General features: G+C 41.7%; 1 protein-coding gene across 1 annotated transcript in view; it reads right to left on the reverse strand.

Moving 5' to 3' along the window:
* Positions 1–10747: 10747 nt before the first annotated feature.
* The window catches only part of LOC113409534 (sushi domain-containing protein 5-like), a 65151-nt gene continuing 58543 nt past the window's right edge, over positions 10748–17355 (reverse strand). The window contains exon 5 of the mRNA XM_026663562.1: positions 10748–12021. Within this exon, the coding sequence (XP_026519347.1) occupies positions 10748–12021 (1274 nt within the window). The remainder of the gene's footprint in view (positions 12022–17355) is intronic.

A 17355-nucleotide genomic window follows, 5' to 3' on the forward strand; every position in this document is an offset into this window, starting at 1 on the left:
TGTATGCTCTCAAAGTTGAGCCATATGGGGTATAATCTTGTGTTTGATTTCTTTAAAATGGTACTTTAAAAAAAGAAAGCTATTCAGATGCTCTCACCTGTCACTGAGCCTCCTTCAGTCTGCTTGGCTAAATTCTGAAGAAGTTTTGCCAGAATATGGACCAAGTAATTGAATAGGGCATATCAATTCTCCAGATTTTCTGAGGCATGTAATGGTATTTTGTATATGGCTTTCCCCATGATGAGTAACAAACTTACACTAAATTTCAGTGCATCAAAAGATGCTAATGCATCAAACAGACTGCTCCATAATTTAGATTGTAAACTTTTTGGGCAAAGACTCTTCTATTGTTCTGTTTGTACAATCCCTAGTAGAGTGGGGTCCTGGTCCATACCTAGCGTTCCCAGGCATTATGGTGGTAATAAAAAAAAAAAAAAAAAAACCTGAAATGTGCTTTGTTTAACTGACTTAGCTAGTTAGAGCGACAAGGTGGGTGAGGTAGTATTTTTTTTCATTTTATTTTAATAAAATATATTACCTCACCCACCTTGTCTGTAATATCCTGGGACTGACAGGGCTACAACTACACTGACTTAACTAATGGCCTTTTAAAAGTTGCTCTGAGAAATTGCTTCTGTCAGCAATTTTTGATCTGTCTTGAAAATTGCACAAGGTTCAATATCATGAAGCAGGAGATCAGTCAGAATTAATGCAATAAGTAGTTAAATTTCTCTCTCTCTCAATTTTTGCTCCTTTCGGGCCCAATCCTGCATACCTCTTCTCTCACAAGTAGTTCTTGTCCATGTGAGTAGTTTCACTTATGTGAGTAAGAGCTAATCAGGTAAAAAGTATGGTTTGTGTATTCTCTCATCTAGATAAGCGTTTTCAGGCTCTTTAGTCTGATGGGCAATCTGCATATTTTCATACCCAAAAGGAAGTAGAGATAAAGCTATCTGTTTTGAAGAACCATTTATCTTAATAAAGAGCAAACTTGAGATGTAATCATAATCTCTGTACCCACTGTTGATGGTAGATAGGATGTAATCATGAAGAATACATCTATACCAACTTTTGACCATAGGTGGGAGGACTATTTGGGAGATTGAACTCCTACCTTTTTCACTAGTGTATTTTCCTTGTTATATGATCCTGCCCTATAAACAAGTATTTTGAAGACCATGAAAAATATTGTATTTAAAGATAATAGGTGAAATCCTGGCCCCATTGAAGTCAATGGCAAAAGTCCTATTGACTTCAGTGAAGCCAGGATATCAGGTCTTTCTTTAAGAGCTAGAACCTGCAAGTGCTTGAGGTCTACTCACTTCAATGGGAGGCAAGGGCATTCAGCCCCTTTCATGGCTGAGCCCTAACTCAGCTATGGAGTTCCAGTATGTGCAAGTAAATTTGGAGAAGCATGGTCAGTAAAAATAACTTGAACCCTGCTATTTTGCTTACACATTTACCAGCTATACGCTAGCTCCAAGCTGTATCAGAGAATAAGAAAGGAAATCCACAGTTGAGGAATCATTTTTAGATTTCAGAGTAGCAGCCGTGTTAGTCTGTATCCGCAAAAAGAACAGGAGTGCTTGTGCCACCTTAGAGACTATCAAATTTATTTGAGCAAATAAATGTGTTAGTCTCTAAGGTGCCACAAGTACTCCTGTTCATTTTTAGATTGTCCTGCAATCCCTAGTCATAAAAAACCAAAAAACCCAAACCCTTAAAATATAACCAAAGATGTACAGGGTCAGATTCTGTCTGCTGATTCTCTTGCTTTTCTACCAGAACATTTAGTTTGTTGCAAGCTGGGGAGTGAATCCCCATACTAATCTGCTGCAGGTTGATTGTCATTTGACCCTGCTGACCTGCATTAACAGTTAGCTAATGCACTTTGATGTAGTCTCATTTCAAAGAGGACTAGATCAATGTGGATCAGAAGGGTCCACAGGAACAGTTAGTTCACAGCAGGCTGGCATAGTAGATTCATATCCCAGTTGGCTGCTAAATGTTCTTGTAAGCAATCCCTTAATCCCAATTTAATCCATTGACTTCAATGGATTAAGTTCTCTTTTGTGTTACACAGTTGTATATCCAGCATAATATCCCCATTAATTTCAGTGCAGCTACCCTTGTAATGGGAGCAGAATTTGGCCCACTCTCTGCCTTGGTGCTTTAGCATATGTGGCATGTTGTTGTGCTTCACATTAGGGTTTATTTATTGTATGTTTATGCATTAATTTAACTCTGCTTTTAAAATGTGTAGCAGCTTATTATAAGCTAGTTTTCATTCCATACTAAAATATACCCCTCATCATGGTATATGAGTACCTGTACCCTACTGGGATATTTTATCTCCTAGAGAATTTATGTATGCTTTTAGTACAAGAGTTCGAGGAGAGGCTGCTACTCTGGAGTTATCTCCTCTATCCCCTGGCTCTCAAAGATGTATGGAAGGACAGTTTCCAATCTCTCCTATCAGAAACTTGACATCCAAGGTTAAGTCATCTGCCCAAATGTCTTCTCCTCAGTGAGATTCTCAGCCTCTCCTTCAGAAATCACATGTGAGTGATATGGGGCCGTTCTGGGAAAGATACTTCCTTGCATGTTGTCTTGTTCTTGTTAATTATGTTTTCAATTCTTCTGCCCCTCTTGTTGTTGTCTTTTCGTAAACCTACATTGTGAGGTCAGCAGGGCCGGCTCCAGGCACCAGCTTCTCAAGCAGGTGCTTGGGGCGGCCGTTCGGGACAGGGGCGGCAGTTCCAGGTATTCGGCGGCAATTCGGCGGACGGTCCCTCACTCCGCCTGGGAGTGAAGGACCTCCAGCCGAATTGCCGCCGCAGATCGCGATCACGTCTTTTTTTAGATCGCGATCGCGGCTTTTTTTTTTTTTTGGTTTTGGCTGCTTGGGGCGGCCAAAACCCTGGAGCCGGCCCTGGAGGTCAGTGGCGCATGGACTGTCTTCCTGTTACTTGTTTGTACGGTGCCTGGCACAATGAGCCTTAATCTCTGAGTGGAGCCTGTAGGTGCTACTGTAATACAAAAATAAATAAATAATGAAGTGCCTTAAAGACCTCTTCAGGAATGGATGCCCACAATTTGACTTACTGGGACTGATTTTTCCAGTTTACGTGCATCTAAGTGATCATTTTGGTCTTTTTCCCTTTAGCTTTCACCACAATTTGTTTCTGATGTACATCTTTAGTTATATCTATGGGTAGGGCTACGATTATGTCATGGAATCCGTGACTTCCAGAGACCTCCGTGATATTTTCTGCCCCGGGGCTGGACTGCTGTCGGCAGGCAACGGCTCTCTCAGAGACCCCCAGCAGCTCCCACTCACTGCGGGAGACTGGGCTCCCTATAGCTGCCCAGCCACGGCAGGTGGTAGGAGTCCCCCTCTCCCCCCCAGCTGCCCAGTCGTGGTGGGCAGCAGGGAACCCTGCAGCAGCCCAGCCACTGTGGGGGACCCCTCCACAGCAGCCCAGCTGCGCGCGACGGGTGGGGATTGGACCCTCTCCCTCCCCATTTTGTCAGGGTTATTTTTAGTAAAAATCAGGGACAGGTCACAAGCTTCCATGAATTTATTTTTTATTGCCTATGACCTGTCTGTGATTTTTTACTAAAAATATCCATGCCAAATCTGAGCCTTATCTAGTAGTGTGGTTCTATACTGTAAACTATTTATGCAAAAATCCATGTACCCTTCTAAAATGGCAGTGATCTGTTTTCATTTTGTTCATGTGCCTTGTGGATTTTTATGACTTTTCTAATTTCCACTACATATGGTCCCAAGCCAGTTCAATTTTAACAAGTGCAGGGAGTTCTCAAGCTCCAGCTCTTTTCTAATGAGAAATAGCTGCTCTTCTAGTCCTTTAGTATTTAATGCAGCTTTTTTCAGCATTCTCATGTTCTTTCAAGTGATTTTTCTTCTGCTGCTATTGGTAAATGCCAACACTGTGTGTTACTGCAATAAATCTGTGTCCTTCCTGCCATTTCTTCTTGGGGTCAGGAGGTGGGAAGGGCAGTGCCCCCTCCCTCCACTCCCCCCCCCCAAAAAAAATCCTGCAACACCTTCGTCCTAGCAGCTTCTGCCTAGTTGGTGAGATTTTGATGTTACATCTTCATTTTCTTTTAATATTTATTCAAGGCTTATTTTATGCTCCGTTCTTTCTCTTGTACTGCATCTCGTTCAAGCTACTGTGTACATGTGGCAGTTTTGACCGAAGTGTGTTCCGTACCACTTTAACATGTGGCATTGGTGCACATAGCCATCTTGCACCTCATCCTACCATTCATGTGTGGGTATAACTCAACTGACCTCAGTGGTGGTCTTGCCTATGATAGAACTGTAGTATCGAGCCTTTTATAATTGCTTGCTTTTCTAATAATCCAGCAAGATATTTGGATAACTGCTCTTAGTCTCTCTGAGCCGCCTCTTGCTGCCCACAAGCAGTTATGTAATAGCCTGTTGCAGATTACACAAATAATAATGTTGTCAGCATTACTGGTGAACACTGAATGAAATTCATCCCAGAGGGTATGGTTAGCACCAGGGCTTCTGCCCCACTTAAGCTCTGTTAAGATCTTATGTTGGACACAGGGTTTTGCACAGGCCTTTTGTAGGATAGTGAATTTCCTGCAAGTTTTAGCTTGAACTGGATCACAGACTTTGGCTGTAACAGTCTAGTTCCCAATGGGTATTTGTCTACACGTCTAAACTATCAGACAGTTGGGTATAGTGACCATCTCTATTGATCTGTAGACTGTGAATCAGGACTGGACTATTAGCAGTATTGCAAGTTGGGAGTGAGTTTATTTGGCAGAGCTGTATTGAGTATTCTAACATGGACTCTTTCTAGCTACTACAGTGCCTCACTTGCTTCTAACTCACTTTCATAAGCTTCAACATTCATTCAAATAAAATAGATAATAAGAGGGGGGGTGGTTTCGTGTATTGTTCAAACATTAGAGTAGTTATGTTCTGAAAAGCTACTATACAATGGCATAATGGATTCCATATTTACTGTGTCTCAACGATTTCTATATTAAATATGTTCAGTTTAGAAGGAAAAAATCTTTTTCTAAGTGTCAGTTCCTGCAAATTCAACCTGGAATCTGAAAGTTAAGCTGGGTTCTTTCTCTCACACTGCCAGCAATAAAGATTTTGCCATGAAACCTTAATCAATAATTCTGTTGCCAATTCATAAGGCAAAACAGAATCCAGTTGTCTCTCCCTTTCTCTCTCCCCTTGAGCTGTATTGCTTTGCAATGCTACCAAGACAAAAAAAAAATTTTTAAATTAATCATTAAAGCAGATGTGATTCTGAATATCTCTGGGGAAATACTTCTGAGTAAGAAGGTGCCATTTTTACATACATATTTTACAGTATAGAACCATGCTCATAGATGTACCTCAGAAACAAACTATTCCCTCTAAAACCATATTAGAACGTTCTGCTTTATATGGGTTTTTCTTACCCCACTGCTGTAGCTAACCTCCATTGCATATCCCTGCATTCAAGAAAGCTAATATTGGTGGATATTGACAGCAAAGGCAAACACAGGAAATCTGCCCCTTTAAAGGGGTTCCATTAAAAAGTGATTTTTAGTAACCTGCACTTCTTACAGCTCTAAATACTGAGTTGCAAATAGACAAAGATGTGTTGGATTGTAAATGTACTCGTTTATTATGGCTGCAATTGAGGGTAAACAGTTGCCTGCATATGCCAGCTACTATGGAAATATGTTTAAGTTCTAATGTGGGCTGTAAACCAAAACTACTTCAGTTCAGAAAAAAATTCAATACTTAAACTGTGGAGAGGAGTACTGATGCCAGAGAAAACATATACTCCTTTAATAATGTTTGAACATAGAGCTGTGATGCAGTTTGCAGCAGGGCAGTGAGAAAAACCCACAACTAATCCTTCATTGCTGCTGTCTGAACTTTTGGTTGTCTGCCATCCTTTAAACAGCGACTTCTTTTTTCTGGTGACTCAATGCGTGAATGACTTAGTGTGGAGAGTTTAAGCTACATACAAAAAGCCATATTAGTAAGAAATAGCCTGATTTACAAAAGTTTTGGCTATACACACCAGCAGATCAGGTTTTTGTATCTTAACTCCTCTTCAGTGCCTAGAGAAAAATGTAATAAATGGAGACTTTTTTTTGTAAGGAAATATTCAGTTGCTTAGACTCTCCTCCCTCCCCCCCCCCCCCCCCCCAAAAAAAAAAAAAAGCATTTGGTGATGTATGGAAACAAAATTCTGTTGAGTTCTCGGTTTTTAAAGTTTATAAATGGTAACCTTTGGGTAGAAGTTTCTTTGATTATTTTTAACCTCTTTCCCCCCCCCGCCCGCCGCCTTTAATATCCTTTTTGGATAGGTGTGTTTAAATGGCATTAAGTAGTTAATATGATTCATTTTTACATTTGCAAAGCAATGGAATTTTTACCCATTTTAAAATAATGGGATTATGGGAGTCAGAGCTGTAACTGCATATAACTGTTTTAAAATTAGCTTTGTCCCTGTGTGTCCATCTCTCTCTCTCTCTCTGTCTCCCATTTATGTGCAAAAAGTGTTGGGACATTTATTTACTCTCTGGAGCATAATCCTGTAAAACAGAGGTGGGCAAACTACGGCCCTCCTGCCCGGCCCCTGAGCTCCTGGCCCCGGGAAGCAAGCCCCCAGCCCCTCCCCTAGTTTTCCCCTGCAGCCTCAGCTCACTGCGCCGCCAGCACAATGCTCTGGGCAGCAAGCTCCTGGGGCAGCGCAGTTGCAGAGCCGCAGCCTGACTCTGTGCTGTGCGGTGGCATGGCTGGCTCCAGCCGGGTGGCAAGGCTGCCTCTCCTGGTGCTCTGGGCGGCGCGGCTGTAGCACCGCCAGCCACCAGTGCTCCAGGCAGCGCGGTAAGGGATGTTGGATATAGGGCACGGGAGTTCAGGGTGGTGGTGTGGATAGGGGTTGAGGCAGTCGGAGCCAGAGAACATGGGGAGCAGGGTCATGGAGGGGCAGTCAGGAATGAGAGGAGGGGTTGGATGGGGCAGGGGATCTGGGGGCGGTCAGGGAGAAGGGGTTTTCCCTGTCTTAATTTCAGCCCATTGCTGCTAGTTTATTTATTAACTAATGGAGATATCCTATCTCCTGGAGCTGGAAGGGACCTTGAAAGGTCATCGAGTCCAGCCCCCTGCCTTCACTAGCAGGACCAAGTACTGATTTTGCCCCAGATCCCTAAGTGGCCCCCTCAAGGATTGAACTCACAACCCTGGATTTAGCAGGCCAATGCTCAAATCACTGAGCTATCCCTAGTTATACCCTTTTACTATGTTAAGTAATTCCTCCCCTCACTTTTGCCTTTTCATCCTTCCAGTATTTGTATTTATCATGCTCTCCACACCCTGCCTTAGTTGATCAGCCAAGCTACACATGAAAGGAGAGTTTGATTTCCCCTTCTCTTCCCCTTCCCCTCAACTATTTTGGTCAGTGTCTCTGGTTATTAAGTGCCCACCAGTGCAAACAGCATTCTAGTTCGGGATGTAAATTTCAGGAGGAAAAAACATTCTGCTGAATAGAATCGGGCTGATGACCTGGATTTAACACTTTTTGACTAATTCTAATATCAAAAGCAACAAGGAGTCCGGTGGCACCTTATTTCTGTATCCACAAAAACAACAGGGAGTATATCTGCTCCAAGAAATCCCTGATGGAGAGACCAGTATTTCCTCTACAAACAAATTTGTTTAGTCAGTTATTTGAACAAGAACATCCCTCTCCTCCCTGCCTTTGTAGATACCTCAGAGTACTATGTTAATGTACATTTTGTTCCTTTTCATGAATAACAAGCATCTGTGAGTCTCACAAGAGCCCCATGCAGTTTGCATTTGTAACTTTATTTGTGTATGATTTTTTTCATCATGTACGTTTCCTGACACTAACAGTACTGACTTTGTTTACTTAGCTTATTGAGCTGTACTTCATTCAAATAACACTATGCAGAACTGTAACACTGATTTGGTGCTTTAAGATTAAAAAAAAGTTTAAAAATTGATGGTTTTTGCATTTATTTTGCAGTATATTTCCACACAGATAAGTGTTTTAGTTGAGTTAACAGACTCCATAAAGTTACTTAGTGCTAAATCCATTGTTTAAAAAAAGTTACCTCATAAAAATATTTTACAACTGTAATCCTAGGTTATTTCATATTCTAGAACACATTAAAGTCATGCAGTATAACAGGAAACACACTATTTACAAATCTGCACTGTTTCTATTCTTGCTGTCTATATCCAGGCAACAATACTCAACTCCTCTTGCTCACTATAAAGTCATATTCTTTCACAAAATGTGTAGCTATATTTTTAAAATCCTGTTTTTAATTTTTGTTAGCAGTATATGGGGATTGAGTTACACAAAATGGGGCCAAAGTTACTCAGAATATACACCACTGTAACTGAAGACAGAATTTGGTCCTATATGATCTCCACTGATTCCTCTTTCAATATTTCACCTTTTTCCCCCTTCATGCTTTGATCTACTGAATAATTTGAGTATTTTGGCTGAGACTGCACTGTAAGGAGTAGAAGACGAGCTCATTTCTGACCTGTAGATTATTCATAGTTATGAGTACTACTTTTGTCATTAGGACAGGTAAGAACAAATAGTAAGATTTTTCATTCCTAAATAAGCAAAATTATTCCAGTGATGACAGAAGACACCTTCTATATCTCTCTCCCATATTTATTCTTAACAATTCTAAATAGGATGTTATATTGGAAGAGCCTCCACGGTCTTCCTTGCCTAGGTTTGTTTTTATACTTCAAACCAAAATAAGCAGTTTTTATGAATTTATGTATCTCCCACTGTTCCACATCATATCTTTGACCACTTTCTACTCCCCTTCAGTTCATCAGAGAATAAGAACATAAGAATGGCCATACTGGGTCAGACCAGTGGTCCATCTAGCCCAGCATCCTGTCTTCTGTCAGTGGCCAGTGCTGGATGTTTCAGAAGGAATGAACAGAACAGGGCAATTATTGAGTTGTCCAGTCCTAGCTATTGGCAGTCAGGGGTTTAGGGACACCTAAAGCACAGGGTTGCATCCCTGACCATCTTGGCTAATAGCCATTGATGGACCTATTCTCCATGAACTTCTCATTCTTTTTTGAACACAGTTATTCTTTTGGTCTCCACAATATCACCTGGCAATGAGTTCCATAGGTTGACTGTGCATTGTGCAAAGAAGTACTCTGCTATTAATTTAATTGGGGAGATCCCTGGTTTTCGTGTTATGTAAAGGGGTAAAAATCACTTACTTTGTTCACAACATTCATGATTTTATAGACCTCTAGCATCTCCCACCTTACTCCTCTCTTTTCTAAGCTGACCAGTCCTTGTCTTTTTAATCTCTCCTCATCTGGAAGCTGTTCCATAGTCCTAATTTTTGTTGCCCTTCTCCATGCTTTTTCCAATTTTAATATTTTTTTTTTGAGATGGGGTACCCAGAACTGCAAGCAGTATTCTAGGTATTGGAGTACCTATATATCATGGAGTAGATTTATATCATGACATTATTTTTCTGTCTTATTATCTATCCCTTTCCTAATGGTTCCTAACATTGTTAGGTTTTTTGACTGCTGCTGCACGTTGAACAGAAGTTTTTTAGAGAACCATCTGACCCCAAGATCTATTTTTTTTTAAATATATTTGAGTATACAAGTGTACTTCAGTCATCCCATAGAATAATGTGGCAAATATATTTTACATAACATTTTTAATTCATACATTATAGGCTGTGTATTTAAATTCAACATCTTCATCAGTTGGTCTTAAAGCACTATTACTCAGAAGAACAAATTACTTTAGATGTATTTTCCTGCCAAGGTCTTTATTCCTGTCTGGCTCCTTGATGAGTAAGGGACTACTCATAGCACCTGAAAGGAGGAATGCACTGACTACCACAGTGCTTGCTTACTTTTAAAGGAAGAATGGAGTTTTCTAGTATTTGTATTATCTCAATTCCAGTGAGAAAGCATTACTTCCACAAAAAATATTAATACCAAAAAAGGCATTTCTTTCCTAAGGTTAAAACAACACCCCCTAACCCCAAAATTTCCTAATGTCCTACATGTTTGGTTAACGTGCTTCAAGAAAATTTCACAACATTGAAGAAAAGTACCTTAGTGATCATCTCTCCAAATGCAATATCACCCATTACATTAACATGCTGTACCAAATATTTTTCCTCACATGATATGCCATGTAATCATTGGTTTTGGTCTACCCTGACAAATTTGGTTAGTTCTAAAAGAAATAACAAACACCAACATATGTGGTAGCTCAAAGAGAGACTTTTGCCCTGCATCTCTTTGTCCGGCTCACTGAGAGTAAAGCAGAAAGGTCTGACCAGTCCTGCCATTGGCTTGTCGTAGACAAAGAATTTGCTTTTATTAATTAATATGAGCAAAATGTAAATGCTGGATGATCTCCAGTTGCGCTACCAAACACATTCTTTTTTGCTGAGATCTCCAAAAAGACCCATGTGGTAAAAATGTACAGATTCTTTAACACTGAAATGTCAAGATATATTAAGTTGTGATTTCAAACAGCTGAACTTCCTTCTTTCCCACACAGGTTTTTTGGTTTTTTGTTTGGTTTTTTGCCCCCTGCTTCCTGCACTGATGGGTTTCAGTGTCCACCATTCATGTGACTTTTTTTCTTGCTTTCCTAGTGTCTGCTAAAAAACAGGTAGCAGGTTAGACGTTCTGCATTTCAATCTGTTGGTGGTGATGGGGATGTCTAGCCTGACCTTTTCCGTTCAATTTATATACAGAACTCTTCTGTTGCCGTTTTTTGAAACACCACACCGCCAGTATCGATGCAAACAGTAACAAACATAGAACAATCACAATGATAGCTATCATGAGATCTTTACTTGGGCTAGGACAATCCTCTCCTACACAAGGTTCAGAAGTGGGGAGAAGTTTTTCTCCTGTGCCATAAGTGAGATTTTCTTGCTCAAGAAATTCATTAGACAATGAGTCAGTAAAGACCTCCCAAGTTGGTATAGTGGTTGCTGCTTGTGTTGAGTATGCTGTTGTTTCTTCTGTCTCTGGATATGGAATGTGGTCAATGGGACTGACTGTTGTAGAGGTTTTCAATGTAGCAGTTTTCAAGTTAGGGCGGTCATGCTGTGTAGTTGTTGTAGTAGACTCCTGAGTCACAAATCCCAAAGATGTAGTTGAGTGATACCTGATCACATCCTCAGAGCCCTTGCTAGCACTCACGTTCTCGGGAGCACTAGTTGGTGTTAGTACTAAGGGTATTTCTTTGATCCCATAATCACGCATCCTTGTTGGGGCTGCCACAATCTGTGTTAAATCCTTGTCTGGAGCTGGATTACTGTTGCCTGATTTCCTAACTTCAACATGATTTGGTTGATCAGTTGTAAGGATAATGTCATCTTCTGTTCCCATTGATCCATCAACCTTATCTTCCTCTTCGTCATCCTCCACTGCTTCCTGAGTTACAGGGTAACCATCTAACCAGGATTCATCAGTATTGGTGACTGTATCTTTCATTGCCTTTGTATCATTGTTCACAAGAACAGGTCCAATGGGGAAATCTTTGCTGTCATAAATCATTTTGTTGCCAGGTTCATTATAGATGGTTTTCACTCCAATGTGGTTGTTGCCATCAGAAAATTGTGTTTTAGTGGCATCGTTTGTGTCTTTGTCAGATTCAGGCTCATTGAAAGACTCTGCAGGGAACCAAAACAAGTGTTTTTGGCTCAGCAGTGACACAGGTGATTCAGTTGGTGCCTTGCTTCCTTTCTCAGTAGAACCTATACCCTGAGTAACATCTTTGCTGCTTCCAACATTTTCTGCCTCTGTTTCTTTAGGGTGGGAAAACTCCTGCTCTTGTTCCTCCTCGCCTTCCTCTTTGCCATGCTCTTCCTCATGCTCAGCCACAGGCATAGACCTGTCATCGGGAAAATTATCTTCATAGTCAATGTGTGCCTCAGTCTCATCTGAAAAAGTTTTTTAATAAGTTTAATTTGGTAGAAAAAACACTGGGCTCCTGGAATGAAGATTTGTTGTTATGCTGTGAATTAAGTGTTGTGCAGTGGTGTCCCTTAAAACATGGCTTATACTTATATTTTATATGTTGTTCTGCCTTTCATTGAAATATAAGTGGTCACCACAACTCTGATATATTATAGCAAGTTATATACAGTTTGGATAATGTTGCTACAATTTTAACTTTAAATTTATTGACTTTCCAACACTCTTTTAAAAAAACACAGAGAATTTATTATGCCCCCAGTTAAAGTTGTATACATGTTTCCACTCTAAAGAGCCTTTTCAGTTGCTTATAATTTTATCAAGTGTTCACCTTTTAGACTATTTTCCAACTCTGCTCCCTGAGGGTAACATTTTTAAAAATTTGAGCAAAACAGTTCAGCTATTTTCAAGCGGGAGAACGAATGGGAGGAAAAAAGACAGTTCTGCTTTTGTTTCAAAAGTTTCAAATTTTTAAAAATAGTCCTAAATATTTACAGGAAAATATTCCCTGGGACACATGCCTTCCAGTGGTCTGGTGAAAATTAATTTTTATTTGCCCAATTTATGAAGGTTTAAATATATATGTATGTGTGTATATAATATCATCTATTATGCACAATTTTTATCATATTTTTTTTAAATGCTGTCCCAGGGTTCCACTGACACTGTGCCTGTGCACATGTGAATTGATAGGAATTTCTCATCCATATGTGATCAGGTAATTGACTGATATATACATGCAAAGAGGTAAAGTTAAGGTTCACAGGCATTTCCTGATCCCTGAGTGTTTTACTTTGCAGCCTTACACTATCAACATTGATATTTCAATTAAATGTTCTCTTAGTGTTGGGGTTTAATATTACCAACCATAATACCTCTTTAAAGCTTTTTTCTGGGAACAATATTCCATTGTCAGAAACTGCTTCCCAATGATTAGTACTGCCAAATTTATAAAAGTCAAACCTGATGCTGTTTTTATACCAAATATCAACAAGACAAAGGGATGGTGTTGAAATCCTGGGCCTATTGAAGTCCATCGGAGTTTTGCCATTGATTTCTAAAGAGCCAGGATTTCACTTTGAATCTCTAATGCTAGACCACCATATGCAACAAAAAGTACATCGCTGCTGACTGTGTAAAAACAGCCTGCTCTTATCAAGGAATTCTTCAAGGAAAGACCAAAACAATTTCTAGAATACATTGCTAAAAATCTACTTTCGAAGAGGTATAGTATTTGATGTATTTGACGCTGAAGGGTCAAACTAAGTTTTGACTATTGAAGTCAATGGGAGTTTGCCTCAAAAAGGACTATCAGATTAGGCCCTATAAATGAGGAATGATATTGCCACTGAAATACAGTCAGCTCTTTAGTGGAAGGGTAGCAGCCCTGGGGCGCTTTGCATTCTGCACAATAACAGAGTAGGTGAAATTCTGGCTAGGGATACACAGGGAAACCCTTGATCTTCTGATATACGCCATGGGATTTTGTCCATGCAGAGCAGACAGGACCTCAGTTTTGAAAGGTCTCATCTGGAAAACACTCACTGTATGTGATATGGATCTGTATTTATGTACCTCAGAAGAATGAAAGGCTTGCCTGCTGGGATATAAATCTATAGTGCCAGGTATTTAAATACTGATGCCTAGACTTCAGAATAATGCCCTCAGCCATCACCATTTGGACTACACATTTATTTCAATAAATAGATTACCCAGGGCCGTAGCAACAAAGAACGTGGGCCCCTCCGAACGGTGGCCCCTTCCGAATATATGTCCGGGCGGGGCCCCTTACAATGCAGAAACTGGAATGCGGTATTTATTTTGCCACTTTTAGGGGCCCCCTTCCTTGCGGGGCCCCCTCCGGTCAGAGGGTACGGCGGGCGCTCGCTACGCCTCTGAGATTACCAACAGGGCTGCTGGAACAATTTATATTGTGGGGGTGCTGAGAGCCATTGAATTGGATTGTAAAGCTTGTATATAATGGAAACCACTTCAATCCAGGAGGTGCTGCATCACCCCCAGTACCCCTAGTTCCAGCACCTACGGTTACTAAAGAACAATCAAGTGCAGTATGGGGGAAATAACATCATGTCTGAGTTTGATATAGAGACACTCCCCCAGCCCTTTCATCCCCACTACTCATTTCACAACAGCCTGAAATAATCAAGGCTTACAAAGCTAAACAAAAGTTTAAATTAAAGACAAAAAATAGAAGACTGCATTACTATTAATATTTCTGCTGTTATTTGAAAAATAATTACAGTCCAATGAAAATTTTGCTATCTGGGCAGGATGCCTGATTTTGAGCTCACACCAGTTTTACTCAATTGAAAGTTGATGCAATTGCTCCTGGTTCGTGCTGGCATACGAGCCTAGAGAACCATGCTTAGAATCTGGAAAATAAACTGAATCAGAAAAACCAAAGACTGTTTAACCTTCAGTGGAGATAGTAAAGCAATGACCCTGAGCCTAGCGAGAGGCAGGAAAGAAATCAATAACAGGAAACTATAAATGCATCAGTCTATAATGTACAAAGTCTTGTGTTTTTACTGTTTTGTTATAGGCTAACAATTTAGGGTGAGATTCTTGACTGAGGCCTGTCTCAGATTCTCCATCCCTGGTCCCAAAGCATGTAAGAGAGCTGTGCCCTTGTGCTGACTTACACTATGAGGGATAATGTATAGCTTCGCTCTCCCCAACCCCGTCCCCCAACACACTCCCTGCTTCCCCTCATAACAAGGGGTTACGATGTGTCTGGTGTAGGAAGCAGATACACCAGCAGAGAATTTTCCCCACACAGAGAAACTTCTCCACTGGCCCTCTCTGGTCAGTTAAAAACATGGGAAAACTTACATGCGATGCAGAGTGGATTTAGCAGACAGGAGAATTCAGCCCTTTAAAGCACAAACATTTCTGGTAGGACACAAATTCCTCTAACTGTTCATAAAATGTGCTCGTGCAGTCTTTCATATCCTAACTGGTATTTGGAAGATTACCAGAATATTAAATCAACAGGTTTGTAAAATAAAATGATATACAAATTGTCAACAAAACATAAAACAGTTGCAACATGCCAGCCTCGATACCATAATTCCCTTCTCCCACTCATGAATTTTTCCACGGTGCCCTCTGGAAAGAATGCCTCACGCCAGCTTGCAAGCCACCACCTCCTACTTATTCAAATCCCTCCTAAAAAATACCTGTGTGATGCCTGTTACAACCTGGTCCAGTCACCCTCTGTAAGTAGACCCAACATGCTGCTAAGTCACTGTGGACTCCACAGTGTGAGGATGCGCGTGAGGATGGGGGACAGCAAGTGACAGAGGGAGGCAGGAAGATGGAGTGAGTGGGCTGAGGCCTCGGAGAAGGGGCAGGGCAAGGGTGTTTGGTTTTGTTCAGTCAGAAAGTTGGCAACCCTACAACTGCCCTGGAACCAGGACCTCAGACCTTCTGAGCCACCTAGGCCTGTCTTCACAGCGTTTTGGAGCATGTGGGAGAGAGCCTCCTAGCCCAGGTCAACAGACTCATGCTGGGTGCTCTAAAAGTAGTTGCATAGACAGCGCTTTGAAGTTGCAGGTCGGGATGGAGTTCTGAAGCCTAGTAGGGTTATCAATTTTGGTTGGATGTATTTCAGGAGATTTCATCACGACATAATCTTTAATTCCTGGAGAGTCCAGGACAATCCTGGAGGGTTGGCAACCCTAAAGCATAGGGAAGGGTGTGGGCTTTAGAGCCCAAGCTCCACCCTAACACTAAACTTCAAAACTTTGTCTATGCAGCTGCTTTTAGAGGCCCACTCACCTGAGTCTGGCAATGCAGGCTCTCAGATTTGCTCCCAGGGGCTCCAAACTGTTGTATAGACATCCTCCTTTTTGCTTACACATGCTCCCCCTCCACCCCAGAGATCCACTCTGACTTCTAGTTTAATTATTTTGGGGAAAACGTGGTAGGAAGGCAAGGAACACAGGGTTTATAAAGGAATTTCTTAACCTGCTCATAAAAAGCACTAGAGATTAACAGATTTTTGCAAAATAAAAATCCTGAGATGCAGCTCCTGCTCCGCCCCTGTCTGCTCTCGCCCATTCTGTGAGGTAGAGCTGGTCTTGTCAGTGTTTCAAGCTAGGCAGAGTCCTTCCTGCCTTCTCTCTCTCTTTCCAGCCCAATCTGCTTGCACATGGAGATGGATGGCTCTGATTCACAGAGAAGCACTTCAACACAATCTGTCTCTTTTTGCAATGTGCTCCTCTGGCATGCTTGATCATTTTATGTCCTCATGTTAGAATCATAGGGTTGGAAGGGACCTCAGGAGGTCATCTAGTCCAACCCCCTGCTCAAAGCAGGACCTAATCCCCAACTAAATCATCCCAGCCAGGGCTTTGTCAAGCCTGACCTTAAAAACCTCTAAGGAAGGAGATTCCACCACCTCCCTAGGTAAACCATTCCAGTGCTTCACCACCCTCCTAGTGAAAAAGTTTTTCCTAATATCCAACCTAAACCTCCCCTACTGCAACTTGAGAACATTACTCTTTGTTCTATCATCTGGTACCACTGAGAACAGTTTAGATCAGGGCTGCCCAGAGGATTCAGGGGGCCTGGGGTCTTCGGCGACGGGTCCCAGAGCGAGTGAAGGACCCGCCGCCGAATTGCTGCCGAAAACTCTCGTGGGGGGGCCCTGAAAACTCTCGTGGAGGCCCCTGCGGGGCCCGGGGCCTGGGGCAAATTGCCCCACTTGCCCCCCCCCCCGGGTGGCCCTAGTCTAGATCCATCTTCTTTGGAACCCCCTTTCAGGTAGTTGAAAGCAGCTATCAAATCCCGCCTCATTCTTCTCTTCTGCAGACTAAATAATCCCAGTTCCCTCAGCCTCTCCTCATAAATCATATGCTCCAGCCCCCCTAATCATTTTTGTTGCCCTCTGCTGGACTCTTCCCAATTTTTCCACATCCTTTTTGTAGTGTGGGGCCCAAAACTGGACACAGTACTCCAGATGAGGCCTCACCAATGCCAAATAGAGAGGAATGATCATGTCCCTCGATCTGCTGGCAATGCTCCTACTTATACAGCCCAAAATGCCGTTAGCCTTCTTGGCAACAAGGACACACTGTTGACTCATATCCAGCTTCTCATCCATGGTAACCCCTACGTCCTTTTCTGCAGAACTGCTGCCTAGCCACTCAGTCCCTAGTTTGTAGCAGTGCATGGGATTCTTCCTTCTTAAGTGCAGGACTCTGCACTTGTCCTTGTTGAACCTCATCAGATTTCTTTTGGCCCGATCCTCTAATTTGTCTAGGTCCCTCTGTATC

This window comes from Terrapene carolina, unplaced genomic scaffold, assembly GCF_002925995.2.
Source record: "Terrapene carolina triunguis isolate 2854851 unplaced genomic scaffold, T_m_triunguis-2.0 Scaffold33723, whole genome shotgun sequence".
NCBI classification, from domain to species: Eukaryota; Metazoa; Chordata; order Testudines; family Emydidae; genus Terrapene; species Terrapene triunguis.